Genomic DNA, 25,042 nt, shown 5'->3' with positions numbered 1-25,042 from the left:
GAGGAAGACCTAGGCGGAGGTGGAGATCGCGTTCGTTGGACAGAATATAAGGCTATTTAAAAATGATACAGGTTCTTAAATCTGTTTAAAACTATTTACAATTTAAATATAGTATGACTTGCACAGAAATTTTAAATGTATTTAAATCTATTGCTGTCTTGCTCTGACACTATATACTAGCAAGCTAAACACCTTGTACACAGACAGTAAAATGGTAAAATAAATCAATTATTAAAAAAATAACATGACAGCGTAAGTTAATGTAATAGGTACCTATTACACAAGAAAATATAACAAAGATTTTTTCAGCCTCATTAAGGCAAAAGACAAAATCCTTGAAGAGATCTTTTTTGTAATTAGTGAGAAAAATAAAGGGTGCCCTCCAATTAACCGAAAAACTCCTCAGTCCTGTTTCAGGGAAGTGATTCAACATAAAATAAACATTATTGTTATTGTTGTAGGATTTAAAATGGAGAAACGCGTCCTACAGTTTAAAATGTTGACATTGAGCTTGTCAACAATCCTATTATTAGGATTTTCCTCCGGTTTTACTTTAGGTTCGGCAAAATAGTGATCTAATTTTTATTTAAGATTTCATTAATATAAAAACAAAAACGCAGCAACATCAATATTTCTGTATTGGTTACTAAATGATATGTGTTAGTTTATAGCCATTTTATTTTACTTTTTGGATCTAACTATTTCTAGCAAAACAGCAATACACTCATATGGATTTGCAGCTGTTTTTAAGTACCTTAAGTACAATAGTACATAATATTTAGTTGCTTACTGCAAAAACAGCATCAACAACGTTTCAATCAACCTAGATGTGGCTTTCTTACTTATTTGTTCATATTCTAATCATACAGGGTGTTACGTTTTAAAACAATGTTGTGGGTCATCAAAACTGAAGCCACGAAACCCGGCCAAATGACGGAGTTTTCTTCAAATCTCAATTTCCCAAGATGGCGGCTGCGGTACGCTCCAGTTCGCTCGCCACAATACGCCTTCTAGATTACACCACAGCACGCCCGGCCGCAGTGGAGACGATTGATTGTGTTGTGTGTGACGTACATGTAGTACCACTATTATTTTGTTCTACGGCTGAAGCTGAATGAATGTATAATTGTATAATAATTGGGGTAGGCAGCTTTGGTAATATTACATTAATGAATATTACCCAACCAATATTAAAATTCCCCCGACATTCAATAAATAAGTAATAAACAAATAAATATGTGGGGATGTGTCCGTAAAATGGCAATAGGCCCGCCCCCTATTACATTGGGACTAACATAACACTCTGGCAAAAAGTGGGTGCAGCAATGCACCTCTGCCTACCCCGCAAGGGAGTACATTAGTACAAGGCGTGAGTGCGTATTTTTATATGTGAGGATATCTCACACAAGGCCATCCGACCCCAAAGTAGTCAGAGCCTGTGATATGGGTATCGGACAGCTGATATATCTACACATATGAAATAAGACACGAGTACAAAATATTTGTCTTTAAACAAATATCTGCCCCTTGCCACGAATCGAACCCGATAAATAGATGTAATTTAATTATGTCACACCATGCAGCTTGATGTGTGATTGTGTTTAGCCTTACCCTATGAGACTATGAAAATCTTTACTGCAGTGAAGTGGAACTGTGGCGATATTGTGCAGTGAGTGTGCTGCGAACGCATCAGCAGTGGCGGCGCCCTAAATTGCAACTGTGCCGGGTTTTAAAAAGTTGTTGTGTTTATTTCTTTGTCATTGTTGTACAGACCTATGTTTATTGTTGTCATTGCAACATTTTTGGTATGTATTATTGTTAACATCACATGTTGGTGACATTATTAAGATATAGAAAATCTGAAAAAGCACTCAACCGGATTTAATTTTTTACTTAAATGTTCTTGTAAATAGGTTAGAGATTTATTGCAAAATTTATTTTCGTAATGGACCAAATTATATTGTGTTAGCAAAAATGTCTTAATCCTTATTACCTCTAGCTAAAAGGTAAGTAAAAGTGTTTAAGCTTGTTGCTGAAACAAATAAAAAAACATACACACATCGCAATGAAAAGCCATTTACAACGTGAAGCCTTCACCACTAATATGGATTAAAATTTCATCCCGTTCACTCCGAATTAATTAGTAATACGACCATCTCATTCACTCGTTCCGTTTCTATTCAATCACGTCACAAAATGAGCTTAATTCTCTGCCGTCGGGCCGTTCGAATAACTTAAATTAATCCACGTTATTCTATTTCGATTTGTAGATGAGGGAGTTATATTCATGAAAGGCAAATCCTTTGTAAGCCTGCCGAGAGCTGTCGCGTCTTGGAGACTCAGGTCTTTGAGGACTGTTTCACGAGGGTTACTCTATACTGACGAAAAACGACGGAAAGCTGTCGTGTAATCGGCACGTTTAACGCAATACGGTAGAGACGTGGCTTGCGCAGCAGGCCTCTTAAGCTTCGTTTTTTGTCATATAGAGTGAACCCCATGACGCGACCGAATGTCAGAGTGTACAATTGTACATGTCTTAATTTAATGTGGCCCTTGAGCTTGACTTATCAAAATTATCCCTTCGTCTTTGGCAGATTCATTCGTTATTGGATGTTTATTTATGAATATCATTTACAAGTTTATTATCAAGAACGGAGTTATAGCTATATGGATTCATGTGTTAAATACTGAACTGATTCTAACTAAACGCTGCACAAGCGAAATTCGCATAAAACTGAGCTAGAAATTCGAACGGAAGCGCGCACGTCACAGGTATCCGATAAAACCTATTTTAAATCAATCACTAGCTTCAACTAGATCGATGGCACAAACAAAGGCTCCGACGTACATCTCTCGTCGATGCTAAAGCACCTCAAAATCCGTGTAAAACTGAGCAAGACTGACACACAGCCTCACACAGCTCAATTTAAGCCGGCGGGTTTTGTGTAATTACTCAGAAAGGATCTTTCTTTTGTCAGTAACGTGAATGCAAAGACTGGGTAATTGGGATCGGATCCGTTTATGAGTTCAGGGTGAATGGATCTCGAGTTGTTGTGCCTAATGATTGGGGCTGAGGAGGTTTCGTGTGTGTTGTAAGGAGGTTGCGTGTGTGTTGTGTGTCCCGTGTGTTGTGTGCAGGTCCCGTGTGTTGTGTGATGGAAGGTAATGAGTTTGCCGCGGGAGCACCGACTTCGGTTAACCTTGTTGATTGTGTTTTATGAGCTGTTATTGCCTGTTTTAAGGGCTGCTGAAGTTATTTATGGCTTCCCTGATTCATAGAATGTGTTATGTGCGGTATGTACGTTAGTAATTTAGAATCAGATAATCCGATAGTGAAGGCTATGTGGTTTAGTAGTTTAATAAGAAACTCTCTTTAAAGAAGGGCCCAGATTTGAATAATTGAAGAGGTGTAATCATTTGTTTATAGAGGTACATAAATAATTTCTGCAGGGTTGAGTTTTTCATACTCAAAAATATGCTTAAATGCTGTGTTGCTAAAATTATTTGGTAATAATCCGACCCAAACATTTTAAAACTCAGAAAGCGTGTAACTTATGACCCTGCGCCATTGTAACAGAAGGTTTCATGTGAAAAGGTCGAGTAAACCTAACAAGGGTCTGTGGCAAGAAGTCTGTATTTTTCTTTCAAAAAATTAAAAGCGAATAAAATGAAACCTCTTTACATAATCCCTCACTTTCGTCTTCTATGCGAATAATTATGTTTAATTTGAACCACGATTAATTAAAATGGTATTCGCTGTAGCGATAAAATAAAGAAGAAATAATTTTTAATAATTAGAATAGATTAAGTATATATTTATTGAACACTACACGAACACTAGACAAAGATCAAAAACATTCTTACAGTTTGAGTACACTATGAGATTCATACTTATACGTATAGACTACCTTCCGAAAAATAAATGATTCATTTATTATGTACCTAACTATCTGTTGCATACATATCCTGACTGTTATAATTTTTTTTTTAATATCGTTGAAAAAATATTACAGGAATAAAATAACGTCACTTTATTCTGCTTCTAAACTAAGAACCATAAAGCGAGCAGGTGCGACGTCCCCACCACACTAATAAATAGCGAACACACCGAGATTCTCGTAGGTAATTAAAATTTAAATTGACAAATCTCTTGTGCTTTAGTTGTATGCTAAACGTGTCTAATGAGTTTTATGAAAATGTCCTCCTATTTGTCAGAGAGCCCGTGGATGCTCATTAACAATAGACTGTGTAGTGAGGGTACAGTGCCTACAGTGTAATACAGTACAGGTATAGGTTTTGAAGTTTTGAAGCGTAATTTCTTGAAGATTTGTATAATTCTGTAAAATAATTTGATAAATAAATAATAAAAATAAATAAGAGTGAGCGCGGTGTTACAAATAATACAATGCTTAGTAATAATATTATAACCATGATGAATTCTACCACTAAACTTATCAAAGGCATGCGATTCTGTAAGTTCTTTACATATTGATCCATATTTCATATAGAAAAATGTTTCGATATAAAAAAATATCCTGTACTTAATAACTATCTTTTTACAGCGACTGCCGCGTCTCTATACTATCTCACCGAAGCCCAGAATGTAACGAACACAAGTTTTGATGTATAGCTTTATTAAGCGTTGGAGGCGGGCGGCCCAAATTAGCAGTTATGTTGTAATGTCTAAACTTTCAACTAGACGCTTAAGTAGGAAGGTAGAGTAGTTCGTACTCTCAGCTCTAATATTCAGGTGACGGAAACAGAGTATTAAAATCCAAAGGATCTAATAAGACTACTTCAGCAAAGTTTTAGAAAAGGAGGATGAAAATGAAACATGAAACAACAGACGGTGTCGCTCCGTAGCAAAGTGCTACGCGGCTACGACGTAGCAAAGTGCTACGCGGCTACGACGTAGCAAAGTGCTACGCGGCTACGACGTAGCAACTTACTACGCGGCTACGACGTAGCTTCGCGCTACTTATACACGGCTACAATAAATTCTTTTCATTTTATTTTATTTTATTGATTGCCATGTATATAGATTGAATTGCTACACATAATCTTTAATAAATAGAAAACAGGACGTCACTTAACATCAATTCAACTAAAAAATAAACAAAATGTGTAATGATATTTTTAAAACAACCTTTTAGTACATCTACTCTTAATGTTTGTTTCTACTTTTCCAACTTTACTCGTAGTAACAAATTTTAATCGTCGTCGTTTACACGCGTGTGAACTCACAGCGTCGCTCTCATTACACTGTGTGATTTATGTGCCTAATTCTGCACACGCCGCTCTGTTATAGTAACATACCGATAGCTGATAGCTTCGGTGACGCGGCTCTGATTATACTATGGTACGTCCCGGCTGATAACGTAACAGTAATAATAATAATTTAATATAATAATATGTGGGGACATCTCACACACGGCCACCCGACCCCAAGCTAGGCAGAGTCTGTGTTATGGATATCGGACAGCTGATATATCTACACAAATAAATAGACATATTAAATATAATTATCAACACCCAAGACTCGAGTAAAAATATTTGTCTTTAAACAAATATCTGCCCCAGCCGGGAATCGAACCCGGGACCTGCGGCTCAGCAGTCAGGGTTACTAACCACTACACCAGTCGGTCGTCAGTCAACAGTAAATCTATTTTGTAGTTTTTGTCGATAAAGAGGGGTATTACTCGTATTATTAACGCTATTATAAAATAAATAGTGTGTTTGTCTTTGGCAGTATATTTTTAAAAGACATGACATGACCATGATTTTATCCACCAAAAATATTTACGCCAACCTGTCACGAAAATTTATTTATTTGTAGGATTAGGCCGGAAATTTATTTGGAAAATAGTATGTGGTATTTAACAGCAGTGAAAAAATAACATCTGTGCAGTGTAGAACTTTTACATTCATAACATTTTACTTTAACTTTAAAAATCATTTCATAACTATTATTGTACCTATATCATAATTTAAAAAGTTATAACACTAATTATTGTTCCTTAAAAAATATATTTAAAAAAGTTTATTCATACGACCCAATTTTCACGAGCCGATAAATAATTTATCCGGTGATCCGATAAATATCCGTAGTTTAAAAGGCCACTTTGTTTAGGAAATTGGTTGGCGATGAATAGCAAATTTTGTCTCCACACGAGAGGGCCATTATTCATTATTATATCGAAGAGTTTGTTATGAAGTTTAATACATAATATTTGGTGTCTATTTTAAAATTTACTACTAAAATACGAGCGTTGCCACACTGAATTAAAGCACCTGAAAACTCTGGTTCAAATCCGCGCAAGAAAAAATATATTTGCTAAAAATAAGGAGTAAAGACAGTGATTTCCATAACAATATAAAATTCAAACATTAATTGCATTAGGGCTTGTAGCCACCGGGCATGCGGACAATATTTTAAAGTAACTTTTAAACAAAGTCACTAAAACTTCAGTATAAGGTACTTAGCTAAAGCTATTTCATTGAATTTTCAACTTTCAAGTGCTCTTTCAGTGTTTTAAGTTCTAATTTAAAAATCATAGGCTGAAGTTTCATCGATTTCATGTGAGTTTAGTTAGGTCATGAAAATAATTTTATTTCATGAAATCTGTGCTGGTCTTGTATGTTATGGTTGATTTCAGAGCTAGAACTCTACAGGGTTACAATGACCGGATCTATATTTTCTATTTTGAAAAAAATATTTTTAGCTCTATGTTTGTTTTCATAAAGTTTTTTTTTTTACTTGGTACAGATTATGTGCAGTCTTGGAATTATTTTTTTATGTAGCCTGGTTAGTGTCCCACTGCTGGGCAAAGGCCTCCTTATTATATTAAGTAATTTAAAATTTAATTAAGTTATAAAATAAAACATAATGACGAATTAAATACTTACAAGCAAAAAATATTGATTTCGTTATCAAACTATTTATATTGGCCATTTATTTGTTTAGTAGTATTTTGATTAAAAAGACACAAGATTGTTTACCTTTTGTGCCAAATGAGAATGAATTCAGTATACTGTCTACTATATTCTCTGAACTAACTGTACTGTGGTGTTAACTGCCTATAGCAGAGCCGCGAGCATAGGATTCGATACTTACCAAAATAAAATACTTTATTTATTTATTTATTTTATTTTATTTTACTATCTGCAATAGGGAATCGAGGGTTGGCATTGTCATAGAATTATGTAGTAAATGATGCTCTACAGCCTTGAAAAAAATCACACAGGTAGTTGAAGAGTCTAGCTAGGTGCTGAATCCTTCGAATTTAAGTAAATGATTATGGATAACTGTAAATTAATTTCAGAATATCAAGAAAAACCAGTCAATTACACTCCCGTATTGTAACAACTGTGTCGTAATTATAAAGAATTTTCATATGATTTTTATCATTTTATAAAGTTAAAGGCTTGGACTAGGCGCTAAATACCTTGTTTTTTAATAAACACACACTTATTTTGTGTAAATTAATCCCAAACTTGAGCAATTTTTTTCCCTCAAATCTTCATACAAATATCTATGGCGGCTTTCTGTGTTATAAAATCATAAACACAAGTGACGTTTGACTCAGTTGGCCGCTGGCCTCCAAAGAAGGGTCACGTCGGTTTAGGCACCACTGACAGCTCGCGATCTTATCGTGTACAGATACAAAATCACTGCACATTGGTTGTCATTGCACTTTTTCAACTTTTATGACACCAACATAATTTGATTTGAAATTGAGGAAGCATAATTCTTCCAGTATATTCAATACATTAAATTAAATTAGATAGTGTGCAATATTCTCGTGATATTACAGTCTCGTAAAGGTCTGATGAGGAGCAGGAATATAGCGAATGGATCTAAGTGATGACAATACGCACGAACATTAGGTTAGGGATCAAAAATACAGTCTCTTGGTGCTGGTTGAGGTATGGTCTCGTGAGGATCTGATGAGGGCAGTAACACGGTGGTGGCTCAATTTTATTTCAAAGATGTTAATAGCTAAAAGCATCGAGTTTGGGCTATTAAGTATGTTTTTCAGAGAGAGAGAAAGAGATTTTGTTTTTCCTCTGGATGTGTTAGGTTTACTGGGTTTACTAAGTTCATTCTGTTAATGGCATCAAGTTGTTATGTGTTCATAAGTAATAATTATTTATTAACAAAATGCTGTTGATTCTCCACGAAAATGTAAAAATAAAAATAAAATAAATAAAAATAAATTCGTAACGTAAAATTGTCAATGACGGAATTTCTTCTATAGACAGTAGCCACAAAAAAAACAAACGATAGATGGCGTGATTTGAAGATAAAGATACATTTTTTCGACACATAGACAGCAACAACAAAAAAAATACAGATTTAAAGAAAAGAAACACATACTTATACAAAACAACAAAAAAAAAAAAGGATACACATCAAAATAACTGGAAAAAATATAGGCCAAATTTACTTGTGTGGGACAGGGAGTACCATAATATTTTTTTTGGGGTACTCCCCATCTATGCGAAATATAAGCTTGATATCTTTACCCGTTTCTGAGAAAAAGGGCGGTGACAGACAGTCAGTCAGACAGACGGACAACAAAGAGATCCTATAACGGTTGCTTTTTTTCTTTTGACGTTCGAAACCCTAAAATTAAGTAAAAATATTATGCTGCCAAAAAATGTACTTACAGGTATTGAAAAAGCGGTATATAAACAAATTATACCAGCAGAGGGTTCACCATTTAGCTGAATGTTACTTAGAAAACGGCCTTGAGTGGCGGTCAAGTTGGTCCCCGCCTGCGATACTTTCCATTAACATTGGGACCATGTTTTTAGCGTACAGTCAGGTTTTTAGTTTTTTATAATTGTATTTTTTTATTTGTAACTTTTTAGTTGTTTTTATTTTATGAAATTTTACGTCGGTAGGTAGTTCATGATCATTTTTTATTTCAATAATTTTGGTGTTGTTATTTAAATACCTTCAATATGCATATTTTTGTAAATCAAATGCAAAAGTAATGTGAAAATCAAGTCCTTTCATTTGATACCTTACACGGCAAAGTTGAATTATTATTTTTTCGATCATCACGTTATGTCCTCAAGAGGGCGCTATGTACATTTTAATGGAACGTCACATAGCCTATAGCCATCGCGCCATCAATACGCTTCTAACAATACCTCATACATCAAAATCTATCAAGCCGTTTAGGCTACAGGAGGGAACAAAGAAACAGACAAACATACATATATACATACATACAATCAAAAAACATTACCCTCCTCCTTCGGCAGTCGGGTAAAAAGGAGTAAGACAGGGGGTCATTCTGAACTTTTGCTCTACGAGTTTTGGAAATTAACAAAAAAAAACCTTTTTCATAGAAACTTTGTTGGACATGTGACTTTTTACCATGGAAAATGAATATTTTTTTTCGCGAATTTGCAAATCTCGTAGAACAAAAGTTGTTCAGAATGACCCCTTGAGTCATCCCCTTTTGTCCCGAATTATCGGGAATTGTACCGATTTCGACTCACAGAATAATCAAGATAATTATTCTGAGTGTAGACGAGCCTTAATATTAATATCGGCGAGTGGAGGGTAGACGATAATATCCACGTAAGCGAGCAGCGCGGGAGCCCTTTGGCACTTTTTGTGAGCAGCCGCGGTGAGTAGACGGAGAGTGAGGGAGTTATCAGTGTTGTGGGTGCGTGAGGAACCGGCGGAGCGGAGCCGAGGCGCCCAGGCTCGGGGAGCCGAGGCGGGCGTGATGGCCCGGTTCAGACAACAGCCAGTTACAGCAAGTGCGCGCAGTTACAGCTAAGTGACCTTTGTACTTACCTTTTATCTCTCGTTTATGATTGATAAGTTAGACCTACACTTGATTTCTTGATGTACCAATTGTGTTTATAATGAGTAAGGAAACTAAGGAGGTAATGTAAGGTTTAAAGGAGGTACGAGTACATACCGTACCCGTACCGTGTGATAATAGATAGATTAGATATTCAGTGCGCCAGGGGAAACAATCCCATGTGATCAGTGTAAGAAGCTAGGGAAATAGTCCCATGTGATCAGTGTAAGAAGCTAGGGAAATAGTCCCATGTGATCAGTGTAAGAAGCTAGGGAAACAGTCCTATGTGATCAGTCCCAGGGAACAACCCTGCTAGCGAGGCACGGGGTGGCTATAGGGGAGGTTGGAGGCCACTGGGGTGAAACCCCTAAGAACATCAGGATTATCCTTGACATTCAGACGATCAGGTTATTTGACTGATCGGTCATCACGTGTGCGTGATATTAAGTAACTAATTTGTTTATGATTATCCCATATTCAGTTCGTCACCGTGATTAGTATGTTTGTACTAATCACGGTTATTAATTATTAACAGTTCAGATATTCGCGTTTACTCATATAAATAGTTAAATGAATCCGCGACACCTTTTGGCTTAGTATAGCCCTTTTGCGACACTATGTATTTACTTTGCTTTGTCGTCGGGGTTCAGTTGGCTGGAGGATGCCCGAAACTTATTATCTACACTTTAATACTTTTAGTTACCTTTCTACAAGTAAATACCACATTTGTTTGAGAAAGCTAATCGGGTTCCGAGTATAGAGTAAAGTGGCACCCCTATTAATTTCTACTCTTTCCTGGTGCCTACCAGTGTAAGTAAGAATTATACTTACTTACCCTTAAATCACCCAAAATGTACTTGAACATAATTGTCAATAAAGTTGGCGAGTAAAAGTTTATCGACCCACTGTGCAAACTTACATGTGTGCGTGTCACTGCGTGTGCTGTGTGAAGAGCATTGAAAACCCAAAATTGGCGCGGCACGTCACCCTGTACGGGCCCTTAACGGAGGATCGAAACTTGTGCTCACGACTCAGCTGCCTTCTGTCAGAATTTCACAATATTGTCACGCTGCGTGTTGCACTACACACACAATTTTAATTAGTCTATGGCGTGTTGCGTGAATTTTATGAACGTAGATGCGTTTTCTGTATGGACGGTAGGTACGTGTTTTAGTCAACACGCAACGCGATGCGTGCCAGCGTGGCAGGCGCCTATGTCTGCTGCCCCTCGATTTTCTATCAGAATTTCATAACGTTGCGTACGTGTGTATTCGCCCGCCCGCCGCGGCGAGTCCCGCCCGCCCTGGTGCGCCCCGCCCGCCCTGGTGCGCCCCGGGCGGCTCGCAGATGACGGCTGCATTATGCATGCCGCTGCATTTAGCCACAGAACGAGATGCGAGCGGCTGAAGCCTCACGTCTATGTATGTAGTAGGTGTGGTTGTGTGCGTGAGTGATTTCACCACATTTATGCACTGTTTTTTTTGGTTATGGGTATTGTGAAGAGTGATTGGTACCTTTCGTGATAACAATATCAAGAATTGTTGACAAGATAATATATACCATAATTCTCGCATAACTATTTATAAGACACGACACATCCGGCTCGAAGGACCATGAAAAGGCTTGGTACCCTTATGATCGGATCGCTGGTAGTATAAGAAACTGAACATGTGACATGTTTACACCGAACATGCAAATAAATAGAACACAACACCGCTACAGCTTGCATATCGTATTCAGCTGTACTGGGAACATTGCAGATCCATTATTTTAATGTGTTTGTCTTACTGAGCGCATCCCGCTGAACCAATTTGGATGCGCCCGCTTCGAGGTGCGGAAATAAATGATATGCATCTAGTGGGTAACAGAACCACCTTCAGTTTATTTATGCAGAGGGCGCGCTGAGGAGATGTGCTTAGACATGATAGAGTTTGATCCAAGCTTGGGTTCCTCTTACTGCTGTCGTGTTGTTAAATAAAAGAGTATTACTCACTGTTATCTCTAACAAGAAACTAATTTAGATTTCTGAAATTCTGAAATTGCTTTTCACAACAAATATGCGTAATCAAGGATCAGGTTATTAAAATTAAACTACAAAGCACACATACTAATATCAGGTTGTAATAGATTGTTATACCTAGGTGTAGGTACGGTACCCCATGAATAAAATAATATGGTAAAATTCAACAGGTAACGATAAATCTTTTAATCACTAGAAGTTTTGCATCTTCATAGCGACATTTATGGTAAAATAAGGCTAAAAATTACCCTAATCTCAATAAGCCGTAAAGCCTATCCACTATGCAGTACCATAAGGCCGTAATTCCCGTGTATGGATAATGCGTCGCGCCACAATCCCAGTATCAGCGCTGATGCACCCGTCGCGCGCAAATATACGTATTATGTGCATTTGTATGGAGGATATTGTGATGTGTGGCTCTGGACGAGCTGGGACTAAGGGTTTGAGGACAGCTACTATTAAAAAAAATATATAAAAAATAACTTTGCATTACTCTCGGTGTTCTATTTGTTAATTCTGTAGTTTGCATTTACATAGGTATATACATAATTTTATTTTTATAGTTTCTTAAAGAAGATAAACTCAAAAAATGGCTCGCTACGCAGGCATTCTACACGGTAGGAGAATTCATCGACAGGTAGAAATAATTAAGTATTATCTCTTTATCTGACATCTTCTATTGTAATAATGTATCACCGTGATAATTTTAATTTGTTGTTATTTCATGTAATATATTATTTTATTTTTTGACTGTGACATTGAAACTATGTAAATTAATTTTCGTATTATTATTGTATTTTATTTTGACATTAATTGTGACTATTTCTGGATCTAATTATTTAATTTTAAAGTTTGGTATTCTTATGTATCACTTTTACTGTTATATTTAATATTGACATAATTAGAATAATTATCAATAAGCAAATCTAAATCTAAATGTTAATCTAGATATGCGTAATAAATAGCTATGTTATGCTATGCTATGCTAATGTTTCATGGTGTGCAAATAAATATTATTATTAGATTATAATTATATTATAATTATATGCTACATTAAATAATTTTTGAGTGGAAGACTTATAATGTATTGGATAAGGTACAACGCGAAGTCAAAGTCAAAGTCAAAGTTCCGAACTGGTATCCAGGCAGATATGCTTGTTTGAGCTAAACCAGCTCGGAATATGTTTCTGGTGACACGGGCGCAGGGGGTTACTCTATACTGTGCAGCGATTATAAGTTTCACGAACCTCCGTTTACGTTGCGTATCGTCAACTGTCACTGTCAAAATGTAAGGCAAATTTGTTAGTTCCAAAAGTGACATTTGTTTTTTCCATATACATATTATGTTTTTGTAGTTTCGAAAATAGTATCGAATCTGTCGAGTCTGAAATCCTGTGATGTGGCCTATTAATGGAAAACGAACGAACGAGACCTGTGCAATCGGCACGTTTACCACAAAGATTTAGAGTCATGGATTACATAGCAGTGCTCCATTACTTAGTTTTTCGTCACATAGAGTGGCCCCCTGGTGACACGGGCGCTGCTCCCTGTTCGAAGTTGAGCTCAGTTTGTACTGGATTATGTTAAGTGTAGACTCGTCACGGCTTACACTCAGATTCGTCTGTTCCCAACTTTTGATAAATGGCAACTGCTTATGGAGACTGCAACTTTGAATGGATACGGACGTCGAGGCTTTTGAATGTGACAGATATGTTGCGCAGTTCAAGGAGAATGGGGGTGGTTTGGAGTACGGAGTTCAATGGTTCTGTGGTTGATTCTTTTTGTGAGGACCTAGGTTTGATACGTGGCTTTTCTACATCTTTAACCAAATTAGGAACTAAATAATGTAATATACGCTGTCAAAGCATCCTACGACCTAATTATCTTAGAAAGCAAGAGTAACCAGATAGTATAAAAGGTACCCTATGGAATTGAGATGACCAAGTACATTCGAAATTACACGTAATTCCATAGGGTTTGCGACACAATAGGTATATCATAGTATATTATGTGCTTTGAAGCCAGAATTACACGAGTTACCTCAGGCTGCCGCTTCAGGGATTAGAATATTATGTTTACAAAATAGCAGAGTCTGAAAACATACAAACAAAAACGAAACCTCTAAAACGCTTGTCACCACGTCTCAGGGGGGTCACTCCTTATGACGAAAAACGAAGTTTAGGAGCGCTGCGGCGCGAGACACGACTCTATCTCTTGTACGACAGCTCTCATTCTCTCTCTCTCAGCCTTCTGTAGTCCACTGTTGGACATAGGCCTCTCCTAACGATCGCCACCCCAAACGGTCACCCGCCATCTGCATCCAGTGGCTTCCCGCTACCTTCCGCAGATCATCAGACCAACGGGTTGGGGGGCGACCGACACGCCGTTTGCCGACACGGGGTCTCCACTCCAGAACCTTTGTACTCCAGCGGTCGTCGGCTCTGCGGGCTACGTGGCCAGCCCATTGCCACTTCAGCGTGCTAATCCTTTTGGCTATGTCGGTAACGTTAGTTCTCCTGCGGATTTCTTCATTACGAATCCTATCTCGCAGGGACACGCCTAACATAGCCCTTTCCATAGCACGCTGAGCAACTCTGAGCTTGTGGATAAGCCCTTTGGTGAAGCACCACGTCTCGGCTCTCATTGATTTTCGTCATTATAGAGTAACCCTCCTGAACCGTAAACAACGGGCCCTGCATATAAATTACACATATATTCTTCATAAGTTGAGCGTGCGTATACATTACTCCCCGTAATGAGTATGTGGAAAGTTCTAGTGCCCTCGAGCCTGCAGCGCTAATCTAAACTTTAAATAGAGTTGGTGAAGAACCGTTTTTGCTTGTTCAGTTAAATTGATTTGATCTTTTGTTGATATTAGACCTATAGGTATTATGTTGAGCTACCTCTTCTACAGAGTAGAAGAAGCGTTTAGACTAGCAAACAAACCTAGAGTAATTTATATTATTAATAATTTGGTCATCTATCTACTGGGTGTTGCATATCTAAGCCCGAATCTGTAATCAGAATTTCAAAATTCGTGAAAAATTTCGGTCTGATTTCAGTTTCGGGCTTAGATATAACATGCTGCACATGCTGGTTTCGGCTTAGTATACCCTTTTTGCAACACCCTGTATAGCTCTCCATTTTATTTTACTTGAATAGCGCGGCGTTTAGCAGGGACCTACTGGTTACTATAAAACTAAAAGTTCCAGGTTCGACTCTGTGGTGGAGCAGATGTTGGTTTGAACACAGAATATTATGTTTCAGTCCTGTTAGTCTTTATGCGCCAGCCAAACATCCAAGTTTGTTGTGACGATCATATTATGTATCCTAACAGACGCAACTGACCACAAAAGGTGAAATAAATAGAAAAAAAAATCATAAAACTACACACATGTCATAACATTTTCACTTACAACCTAAACTATGAATAATTTATTTTAAAAATACCTAGTTTTTCTCACTCGTATTTTCTTCTCAAAAGTTCATGGCTGTCGCTCAAAAGACCCAGAGAGGTCCTTGACCGCTCACTTTGTGTGCCCCGCCCCCCGCCCCCGCTGTTGAGGGCTTCCCCCCGCTCTAGACTTACTGTGGTTAGTATACTTTGTTACTGTATAGGACTTCAAAGCTTATTATTCTTTATTTTATGAGGTGTGATGTCTACCAATATGAATAATCATGACATGTGTATGTGTATCTGTATTGGTTTTGTAGTTGGTCTGAGGTATTGGTAGATTTTCCAAATGATGAGTTACTGTTCATTTGACCTTCCTTTTGCCCTTTGTATTAAAGATAGTATAGAAAACATTCATAAGTATTTGTTTTATAAACATCATTTTCAAGGTATTCTACAGATGTTACCTCAATTTATCCCCAAAAAAATGGCAACTTTGCTAGTTTATTTCGGTGTTGTTAACAAGGCAATTAGTAAAGTAATTTAAGTTACAAGTTTTAATGGCCGCTGCCCTTCCCTACCCAAGATGTTTATTTTAAAATACATTTTAAATTAAACTTAAACAAAATGTGTCTTTGTAGATTACTCTTGTGTTTTATAGTGAATGCAGTAGGGTTCACTTTGGTTTGGTTTTATGAATTTTTGATTGAGAGTTCAATATTGAGATCGTTTGTTTTTACCTAGTTTAGGTATAAGTACTTAATTTCTCACTTTCATGTATATTTTGTTAACCAAGAATAACTCTTGCCCTAATAATTATAGATTTTTTAGGTGTTAGCACTTGTTTCTGTGCTGTTGTAAAAAACGCTATTTTTGGACTCTAACCACTTCTAGGATATCGCGGGCTTCATGGCAAAGGGGCGTATGCGCATCGACCCTACTTTTCAGGAGAGCAAAAAAACATCATAACTTTTTAAATAAGTAATCTAGCTTGCTATAATTTTGCATATACCTTAGTTAATTATTTTTTGTTTTAATTAAAACTAAATTTTTATAATATCTATGCTTTAAGTACACTTTATGGCGTATACGTCTATCTGCCTTGACGGAAATTATTGTATTGCTATCCTTTTTTTATCATATTATGTATAGGAATAATGGGCGTATAAACAAACTTTTTTATTTGTTATCCAATTATATTATATATATTTTATTTGTTTTACACTTAAATCATTTAATATACTGATAGCAAAATATAACCAAAAATGTAACTGCTTCTATTTTTTTCGAATTTCATACGCCCCTTTGCCATGGCGTAATTTAACGGATGTTCTCAATTTAAGAGAGATGATACGCCTATAAAAAAATAACAATCTATTTAAGTAACTATTTAATACATAGTAAAGCTGTAAAAAACACAGAATAATTTATTAGAAACAATAAGAGTACAAAATAAAACAAGAATTACTGTTAAAACAAAATTTACTCTTAATTAAGTGAACATAAACTCAAAAAACTCCTTAAAGAAATGACAGAGGGCTGAGGCTGGAACTTCGCAGAATGCAGGGGCTTTCCTTGATGAACTCTTTCTTCAAAAAGAAGCCCCAAAGAAGGTGGACCTGGTGCAAGTCGGACTCTGTCACGAAAAATGAAATCGATTTCATCATCATGACTGATTAAGAGGCACATATTCAGATATCTCAGGTCGGTTTAATCACCGTATACTCAGAGGAACTCTGAATATCGACCTAAAGCTTGAAGAACGGCGACTGATGAAGTCCACCCTCTGACCAACTCTGCGCCAGACCACTGCAACGACGTGATCAATGCAATACAGAAAGATGGCACTAGGTTCTGTGCAATGTAAAACACGGGAAGGAAGTCTAAGCTTTCAGGGGGGACTCTTGGACTTACGGAGACCAAACGGCATGTGCTGGACCATTCCGTCAGAACTAGAAGCTCTCAACAAAATGATACGCAAGGCTATTTTCATCGTGACCTCCAGTGGTTTAACACACTCCGGATTGAAGAAGCTATTAAACAAAACCGGGGATCGAATGTCTTTGCCAGGCGACTTGAAGGGACCCTAACGAAAAAATTGACAACCAGCCATAGCAGAATCGTCAAATCTGAGCCGGAATGCACGATTGTACGCTTCACATGCGCAACAGCCAGAACCCCAGATGTGTAGGTCTATTGTTTTTCAAGAAAGGAGACAAATTTGCTCTTAAAAACCTATAGACTGATCACACTCTTGACCACGTGAATAAGATGTTTATGTACATTTATAACAGTCATCACGAGACTTGATTTGATGAATTTCAGCCGCTGGAGCATGCCGAATTTCGTGGGGGTTATAGCACCGTAGACCACATACACACAGTTCGGCAGATTATACAGGAGAAGGAAGAATATAATCGGCCTCTGTGCCTAGCTTTCGTAGACTACGAAAATTTTTACTCTGTCGAGATCTGGGCTGTTCTGGCATCCTTGCAGATATGTCCAATAGATTGACGATACATCGAGGCGCTGAAGTGCCTAATGACACTGAAACGATTACTGTCCAAGTATAGAACCAGCCACAAGATCTATCCATAGGCAAAGGGGCGTGAGGGAAGAGGACGTAATTTCTCCGATACTGTTCCGTGATGCATTGGAAGATGTATTAAAACTCTGGACTGGAAAGGACTAGGCATCAATATCAACAGTGAAAGCATATTGTCATTTTATTTTGTTAAAAAAATGCACATACGTCTATATGACATGGCGATAATTATTTGAATGCGCCCCACTGATTCTTATACGCCGTCTATACGCCTCTCTGACATGGCGAAATTATTGAAATGCGTCCTACTGATGTTTATACGCCGTCTATACGCCTTTTTGACACGACACAAAATTATTGATACATCGTATACGCCTTTATGTTATTTATGAATATCTCAAAATCTAGTTTACTGAAAATTTCAAAAAAATTACAGAACGTGTATTACTAGTATAGGAATCGATTGGCATGAAAAACGCAAAATCGATTTTTTGCGCTTACGCCCCTTTGCCATGAAGCCCGCGATATTACAAACAACGAAGTTTCGGAGTGCTGCTCCACGAACCACTACTCTATCTTGTTGTATTAAATGTGCTTATTGCACGACAGTTCTCGTTCATTAGTTTTTCGTCATTGTAGAGTAACCCTGCTGTTCATACTCAGATATCTGTGATACTGAGTTGTCTCGAATTATGGCCCAGTGTCCGATTACCAGATATCAAATGTTATCTTGTAATCCACAATTAGTCGCAACATTAATTGAATCAGTTAATGTACACAAGTAGGTACATAATGTATGTACTTACCACAGTAGGTACATAGTAATAGTAGGTAAGTACACATTAAACATAATTGTCTGTAATTATAAGATTTGTATGTATCAAATAAATTTCAGAAGTAAAGTAAGCTATTTAATAATCCTTATAAGTTTTTTTTTATACCGGAATTTAATATTGAAAACAAATAAAAATTTCAAGTTAGTAAATTCCTAGCATGTAATTATTAATTACCTACAGTACAAACAATAAAATATAAATGAATATTGTGAAAGATACCTACTAGTCAATGCAATAAGTTACTACGAAAAAAAAATATTCTAGAATAACTATCAAACTGATTTGAAGAAATAAATGAAGAGAATGGCCAAATCTGACCCGCTTTGCAGCCACTAACCAAGCTTATTTTTATTCAGTGATAAAGGTTTTCTATGAGGTAAATGATAATATGAAAATAAGATGAATAATTATGAGGTAAAAATATTAAAAAAAAATATAAACGACGTATTTAAAAAAAAATACTTAGCTTGAGGGAAACATCTAGTACAGTACTAAGACTTTATCTTTCAGTACCTATATCTTCATTCTCCCATGCCTCATAATAATAAAGTTTACAACAGGATATAGGTACTGTAGTCATGGGCTACACATCAGTATATATTTCATCAATGGCTGATCTGGCAGGTCATGGCGCCATAGAGAAATGGCCATTCTCCTTTAAAACACACTCAAAGTAACAAAAAAAAAACTTTCAAATCGGTCGGCAAGCGCTCTGCGGCCTCACGTGGGCCACCACCACAAGTCAGTCAAACGTCCATCATAAAACCCGCTATATTTCGGTCGCAGGTCAAAAAAGCATACCCGAAAATCAAGAGGTAATCACGCCGCATACACGATACGGCTAGGAATTTATTGATGAAATTTCTATCAAAATAGTCGGCTGTTAATCCCGGGCCGTGGGGTTATGTGCGGGCACGCTCCCGGGAAAATAGAATATTTGCATCAAAACGCCTGAATCAATATTGGACAGGTTTACCTGGTTCGAACGGCGCCATTACTACGTCGCTAGGAGGTAATAGTTGTAAGCTGATAAAAGCGGGGGGAAAAAAGTGAAGCGAAGTGTTTTTGAAGCGTTATTTCGGGGAAGAATAACTGTGCTACCACAAAAAACTTTAAACACTATTTAACTAGTGTTTTAGGCCCTTAGGGCCTTACCACAAAAACTAAGACAGTATTTAACAGGTGTTTAGCGCTGTTATACGCCGACAAAATCTGTCAAATTTCGTTTTAAACACTAGTTAAATAGTGTTTAAAGTTTTTTGTGGTAGCTCAGTAAGAGTTTAAGTGGATATAGGTACAATCACGAGCTATTAAAAGTACAGTGTCAATAGCATCACATTACTCCTAAACGGAAAAAGCTGGCTTAATGACGCGGCGCCGCTGTCAGCCATATTGAAGTAAATTTTATATAGATACTATTTTCGAATCTACACGAAGGGTCACTTTTACCAAACGCTAAACGTATTTAAATCAAATTTTAAATACATTTTGTACTAACTGACAGACGTATGACAGGCTACTAAATACGTTTAGCGTTTGGTGAAATTCCACCTAACATATGGAAAAAACAAATGTCACTTTTGGAACTAACTTTGCCTTACATTTTGACAGTGACAGTTGATGATACGCAACGTTAACGGAGGATCGAAACTTGTGCTCGCGACTCAGAATAATATCAGCTAAAAATGTACTTAAATAATTGATCACTTTTTTTTGTTTTCTGGTCCTTGTTGATTAAATTCTAAATTAGATGTTTAAAAATTTGGGACCTTTAAAATTTTGTGTAAATATTTCGTTCATGTACGTGTATAAAAAACGCATCTATCAGTTTATAATACGAGTATATGTATTTTCGATGTCAAGAATAACAAATAAACAGTGTTGTACAAGTGCCATGAGGATTGTACAAGTGTCTGCTGTACCGTTTGTGGAGTCACGTAGTCCCAACAGATCACAACATATTTCCCAAATATTTGTTCACATCTTTTGTATTTTATTTTTTTTAAATCAAAAGTTGCCTTTTTCGAAATTCATTTTAGGTTGTTAGGTACTTAAAAAATAAACCACACACACCAGGCAAATCGAAAAATGCCAATATACCTATATAATCGCTCAAACAACCAGCGGCTGCGGCACGGGTCTGTTATCGATAACGATAAACTCGTTTAATGCACCTTCGCCCAGTTACAATGTCAATGTATTTATGGCGAATTGCGGTATAGTCACGATTATTTATTAATTTATTTAATTCTTTATTTCACAAATATATCCATAAATAAATGCACAAAAGGTGGGCTTAACGCTAAGAGCATTACCTCTACATCTAGATGATCAGTTGCGACTGGTTGTGACTCTAGTCACGTCAAAGACAGTTGGCCCTGTAGAGTCGTACGATATTCAAATTTACATGTCGAATGCATCAATGCGATGTGTCCCGAATACTCCCGAACACTCCCGAACACTCCCGAATACTCCCGAACAAGCCGATACGATATTATGTCGATGGTGCGGCAACTGCTGTCGTTCTATTATGCTGTCGACTAGATATAGTGCATAAAGGTATGTATTTCAGGTATAGATACAGGCTGAAGCAAAAGCAGTAGTAAGCCCAAAGGGGAGTGACTCATGGGGTTATTCAACACCCGCTTCAACTACTCGTATTGCCAATAAAAAATAAACATACTTAAAATTCGTTGCTATTTTGTATTATGTACGTACAAAATTGCTTTAATTGTACGAATACCTTATGATTTGCAATGGCAAATTAATGAAAACTGGTTTATAACAAAATATCTGCCTCAGCAGGGAATTGAGCCCATGACCATAATATGAGTTCATGATAGTTTAACCGGTTATGAAAAACAAATGACGCTAAAATCTACATTTAGCTTCCCTTAAAATTAACTCTCAGATAAAAGGGCGCTGATGCCTGAAATACTGGTCTCTGGTCTAGCTCAGGCACAGATGCACATTATAGTTATTAATAAGTATATTTTATGAATAAATATTACCTATTATTATTATTTACCCAGTGACTAACCACTGCACCATGGGGTTTATTCGAAATGTTAATTCCAGTTCCGGTGTGATATGTGACAAATGTGAGCGAATGAACGGCTCGTTTGAATGTGACGTCACATTATCGCGAGCTATTGTTTTCAGAAATAGTTTTCTGCCTGTCTGCCACTAAATTGTTTCATAAATGCGAAATTGAGAATTCATACGATAAATAATATTTGGCACGAATCATTGTCCTGTACGTGTCGATGGTAAATTATTTTGTACAAATGCTTTCCATTCGCAAATAGTTGGTAGGTAATTACTAGGTAGTTATTATAATGGACAACATTTCATTTCCTTTACCCTATATTTTTATTAGTTATTCGGAAAGTTTATAGAAAATTAGTGGACCCGTATTTTTTTTATTTTGTATATACATAAATTTTTGCATGTTATTTTTTACTTTAAAGTTAATTATTTTAAAACCGGAAGTGACGTCACATATTAGGCTCAATTTTTTTTTTTGTCTATTGCCTGAGTCTCGAAAAAAAACATAAATGACACTGACAAGTGACATTTAAACTTTGTTTACATGCTAACCAACAAATGGGTCATTTTCAAATGAGCTTGATATTTCTAATGATGGAAAGTAGGTACTTATCATGTAAAAAAATAATCAGAAGCATTTTTTCAGCTGTGTAGGCGGTGGCATGGTCTGGGACATATTATATAGAGGTCATCTCTTAATAATAAATAAAAAAAATAGTCAGAAAGTGTCAGAACAGAATTAATGAAAATGACCCAAATAAACAACAACGTCACGATAAAACGTCAACGTCAATCAAAAATGAAAGTGACAGTTACTTTGTTTTTAAATATATAGGCTTTGATCATCAAAATGCATCGCACCTGATGCATGACGTCAGCAGCACTTTTTACTATTTTATGATTTTCTCAAAAATGATACATCCTAAAAATACAAAAACATTTTTTTTGTTGCCTTTAGAGCTAAATCTCGAAATGGTTTTCGATTTATAGCAGCTTTAGTTTTTTGAAATGTTGTCCATTGCCAGTTCTTTTTTGTTAAACATGAAGAAAAAGTGATACAAAAACAGTTGTTCCTTAGTTTAAAAAATTCCGAGCACCGGTTTTATTATCCTCCTAAATTGTGGAGGGGACGTCCGTAAACCGCGCGCAGAAATCCGCGAAATTATGCCCATCCACCGTGTCTGCGCTGCGGCTAAATGCGAAATACACGCCTTCCGCAGCCCTAGGGCTTCGTCACAATATATTTCTGGGACGAGCAAAAACCGGGAAGTTAAAGCAATATCCATTACGACCTCCTTCCTGCAACGTGGAAATGCGACGAAAAAATTTAGGCGCTGGAAATTCATAAGTTTGCCGAGACCTGCGCCTGTGACGTCACTGTCCTTTTTTCATCGTGTGTCAGTTGTTTCTGCTCTTGTTTTGTGAAGAGTTACACTTCACATTTAATTAAGTATAAATATTTAATATTGCTTTTTTAATCGGTAAGGATATACGGATATAGTAGAAGTAACGAGAGGAATAGATCGCAACAAAACCTTTTGACTCACCGACTGGGCTCTCTTCGTTCCAGAACGAGTCGTCCAGTGTATAATCAGCTTCTGAAACAATCACAATAAGACACTGTAAAATAACAAAAAATATACTACATACATACAACAAAGACTCGCAAAGTACCCTATACAATTGACAAAAACCCGTAAAACAAAAATAAAATAATTACTGCGTTGTTCAGAAACACAATGCCGTAAAGGTATTTTGTTTGGAAGAGAATGCTTTTCTCTATTCACCCCATTCGCCCCGTCATTGTTATTGTAATTACCTCGTTAGCGACCCGCTGAAAAATATCTGCTGAAAGACATTCACTTTTTTTGATACACGTGTGAAATCGTGTTTGGGGACACAAAAAGGTCGGCATTACAGGAGCTGAGAGTGATAAATTATGATGTTGATAGAATACGTACTTATCAGTGAAAAAAGTTTGGGTCACTTTTGAAAAAAACATTAATAATCCTAATCGTATTAATATTTTAGTGGAAGTTTTTTTTTAAATTATAAACCATGTATTGAAATAATACTAAACTCTAAAACTAATTAACAACTTAAACTATTATAATATTATAAAACTACCTATCTTAATAAATAAAAAAATATTTTCTATCGTATTATAAATAGGTATGCTCCTACAGTTGAAAACTACATAATAGTACACATAATTTGTAAAAGTACACATAATAATTATATAAAAATACACATATCTATGCAAATTACCTTAAATATCATGAGGTTACTTAGGTCTCAATGTTGGTAAAAACATTAAGCTACAAAAATCTTCTTAACTGCAGAGTGAATGTGATAGCTAAGTATAAGCCAATGAGAACTTGACATGCTAGTCCTGTATAAACCCTTAGATAATTAACTTGAATGTAACGTTGAGCGTTTCTGGCAAAGCTGTTTGATAATACGACTCCTCTTTGCTCAGACAACGCTGGAACACATTCTGCCGAGTGAGACGTAATGAACACACAAATGATGTTTATTGTCGACAAAATACCTCGTGTGTGGTTATTACCAAATGTACTTTGCAGCTTCATTGGCCCTCTAGGAGAAAGGCAAAATATAGCTTTACTCAATAAATTATTGGGACTGAAATATACTATCTGGCCCTGTAGCACGGGGAGCTATTAAGACGTGACAAAAGTTCTCCGTCGCGCTCGCTCTTGAGGTTGCGCGATATGAGTGAGCGCGATGCAAAACTCTTGTCACATCTTAAATGAGCCCTATGCTAGCTCATCTGGATAGACTTCTTCTTAACGTCCCATCTACTATCATCGTAGGTTGGCTATTATTATGGCCACTTGGTCCGGGGATGTTGCAGCTCAGAACAGCTATATGGTAGACATATTGAACCATTGTATAATAGACAGATAAGTCACATTCAGAAGTAATCAATACTCCTAAGAGTATAATAGAGGTAGATGTCAGATTCAGAAGTAATATTTGCTCAGTGCTCACCTCATCCTTACACAAAGCCCAAATGAGAAACGATGCTTCATAGGAAATCTCAAATCAAACTCAATTAATCTTAGCTAGCATAATTCTAGTCTGTGGCTCTGGCCGGAAGTGCGGCCGCCATTACGACGAGAACCGGAAGCGATTTAGTTGAGACTCGGAGGGGTTGGCGCCCAACGTGGGACTATTTTAACGCTAATCAATGCATTCATAATAGTTACTTATAGTTTTAAAATACTCTATCGTGTGGGTTGAGTATTAGAAATAGCTTTTAGCATTAAATCCTCCCTTTGTACCTACACATACGTATATATTTTGTGTTATAAAGTTATAAATAAATAAACAAAAATACAATTTGAATAC

The 25,042-nt window shown here is 36.7% G+C and overlaps 1 protein-coding gene across 13 annotated transcripts in view; it reads right to left on the bottom strand.

The window, feature by feature from the left end:
- Window positions 1–25,042, bottom strand: part of LOC105382920 (disintegrin and metalloproteinase domain-containing protein 11) — a 388,227-nt gene that overhangs the window by 143,752 nt on the left and 219,433 nt on the right. For all 13 annotated transcript variants that reach the window (XM_048623425.1, XM_048623415.1, XM_048623418.1 and 10 more), the window contains one exon: window positions 23,218–23,268. In XM_048623425.1, coding sequence (XP_048479382.1) covers window positions 23,218–23,268 — 51 coding nt within the window. The remainder of the gene's footprint in view (window positions 1–23,217; window positions 23,269–25,042) is intronic.

Source organism: Plutella xylostella, chromosome 10 (genome assembly GCF_932276165.1).
Source record: "Plutella xylostella chromosome 10, ilPluXylo3.1, whole genome shotgun sequence".
In the NCBI taxonomy this organism is placed as follows: Eukaryota; Metazoa; Arthropoda; class Insecta; order Lepidoptera; family Plutellidae; genus Plutella; species Plutella xylostella.
This window is presented reverse-complemented; position numbering and strand designations above follow the sequence as displayed.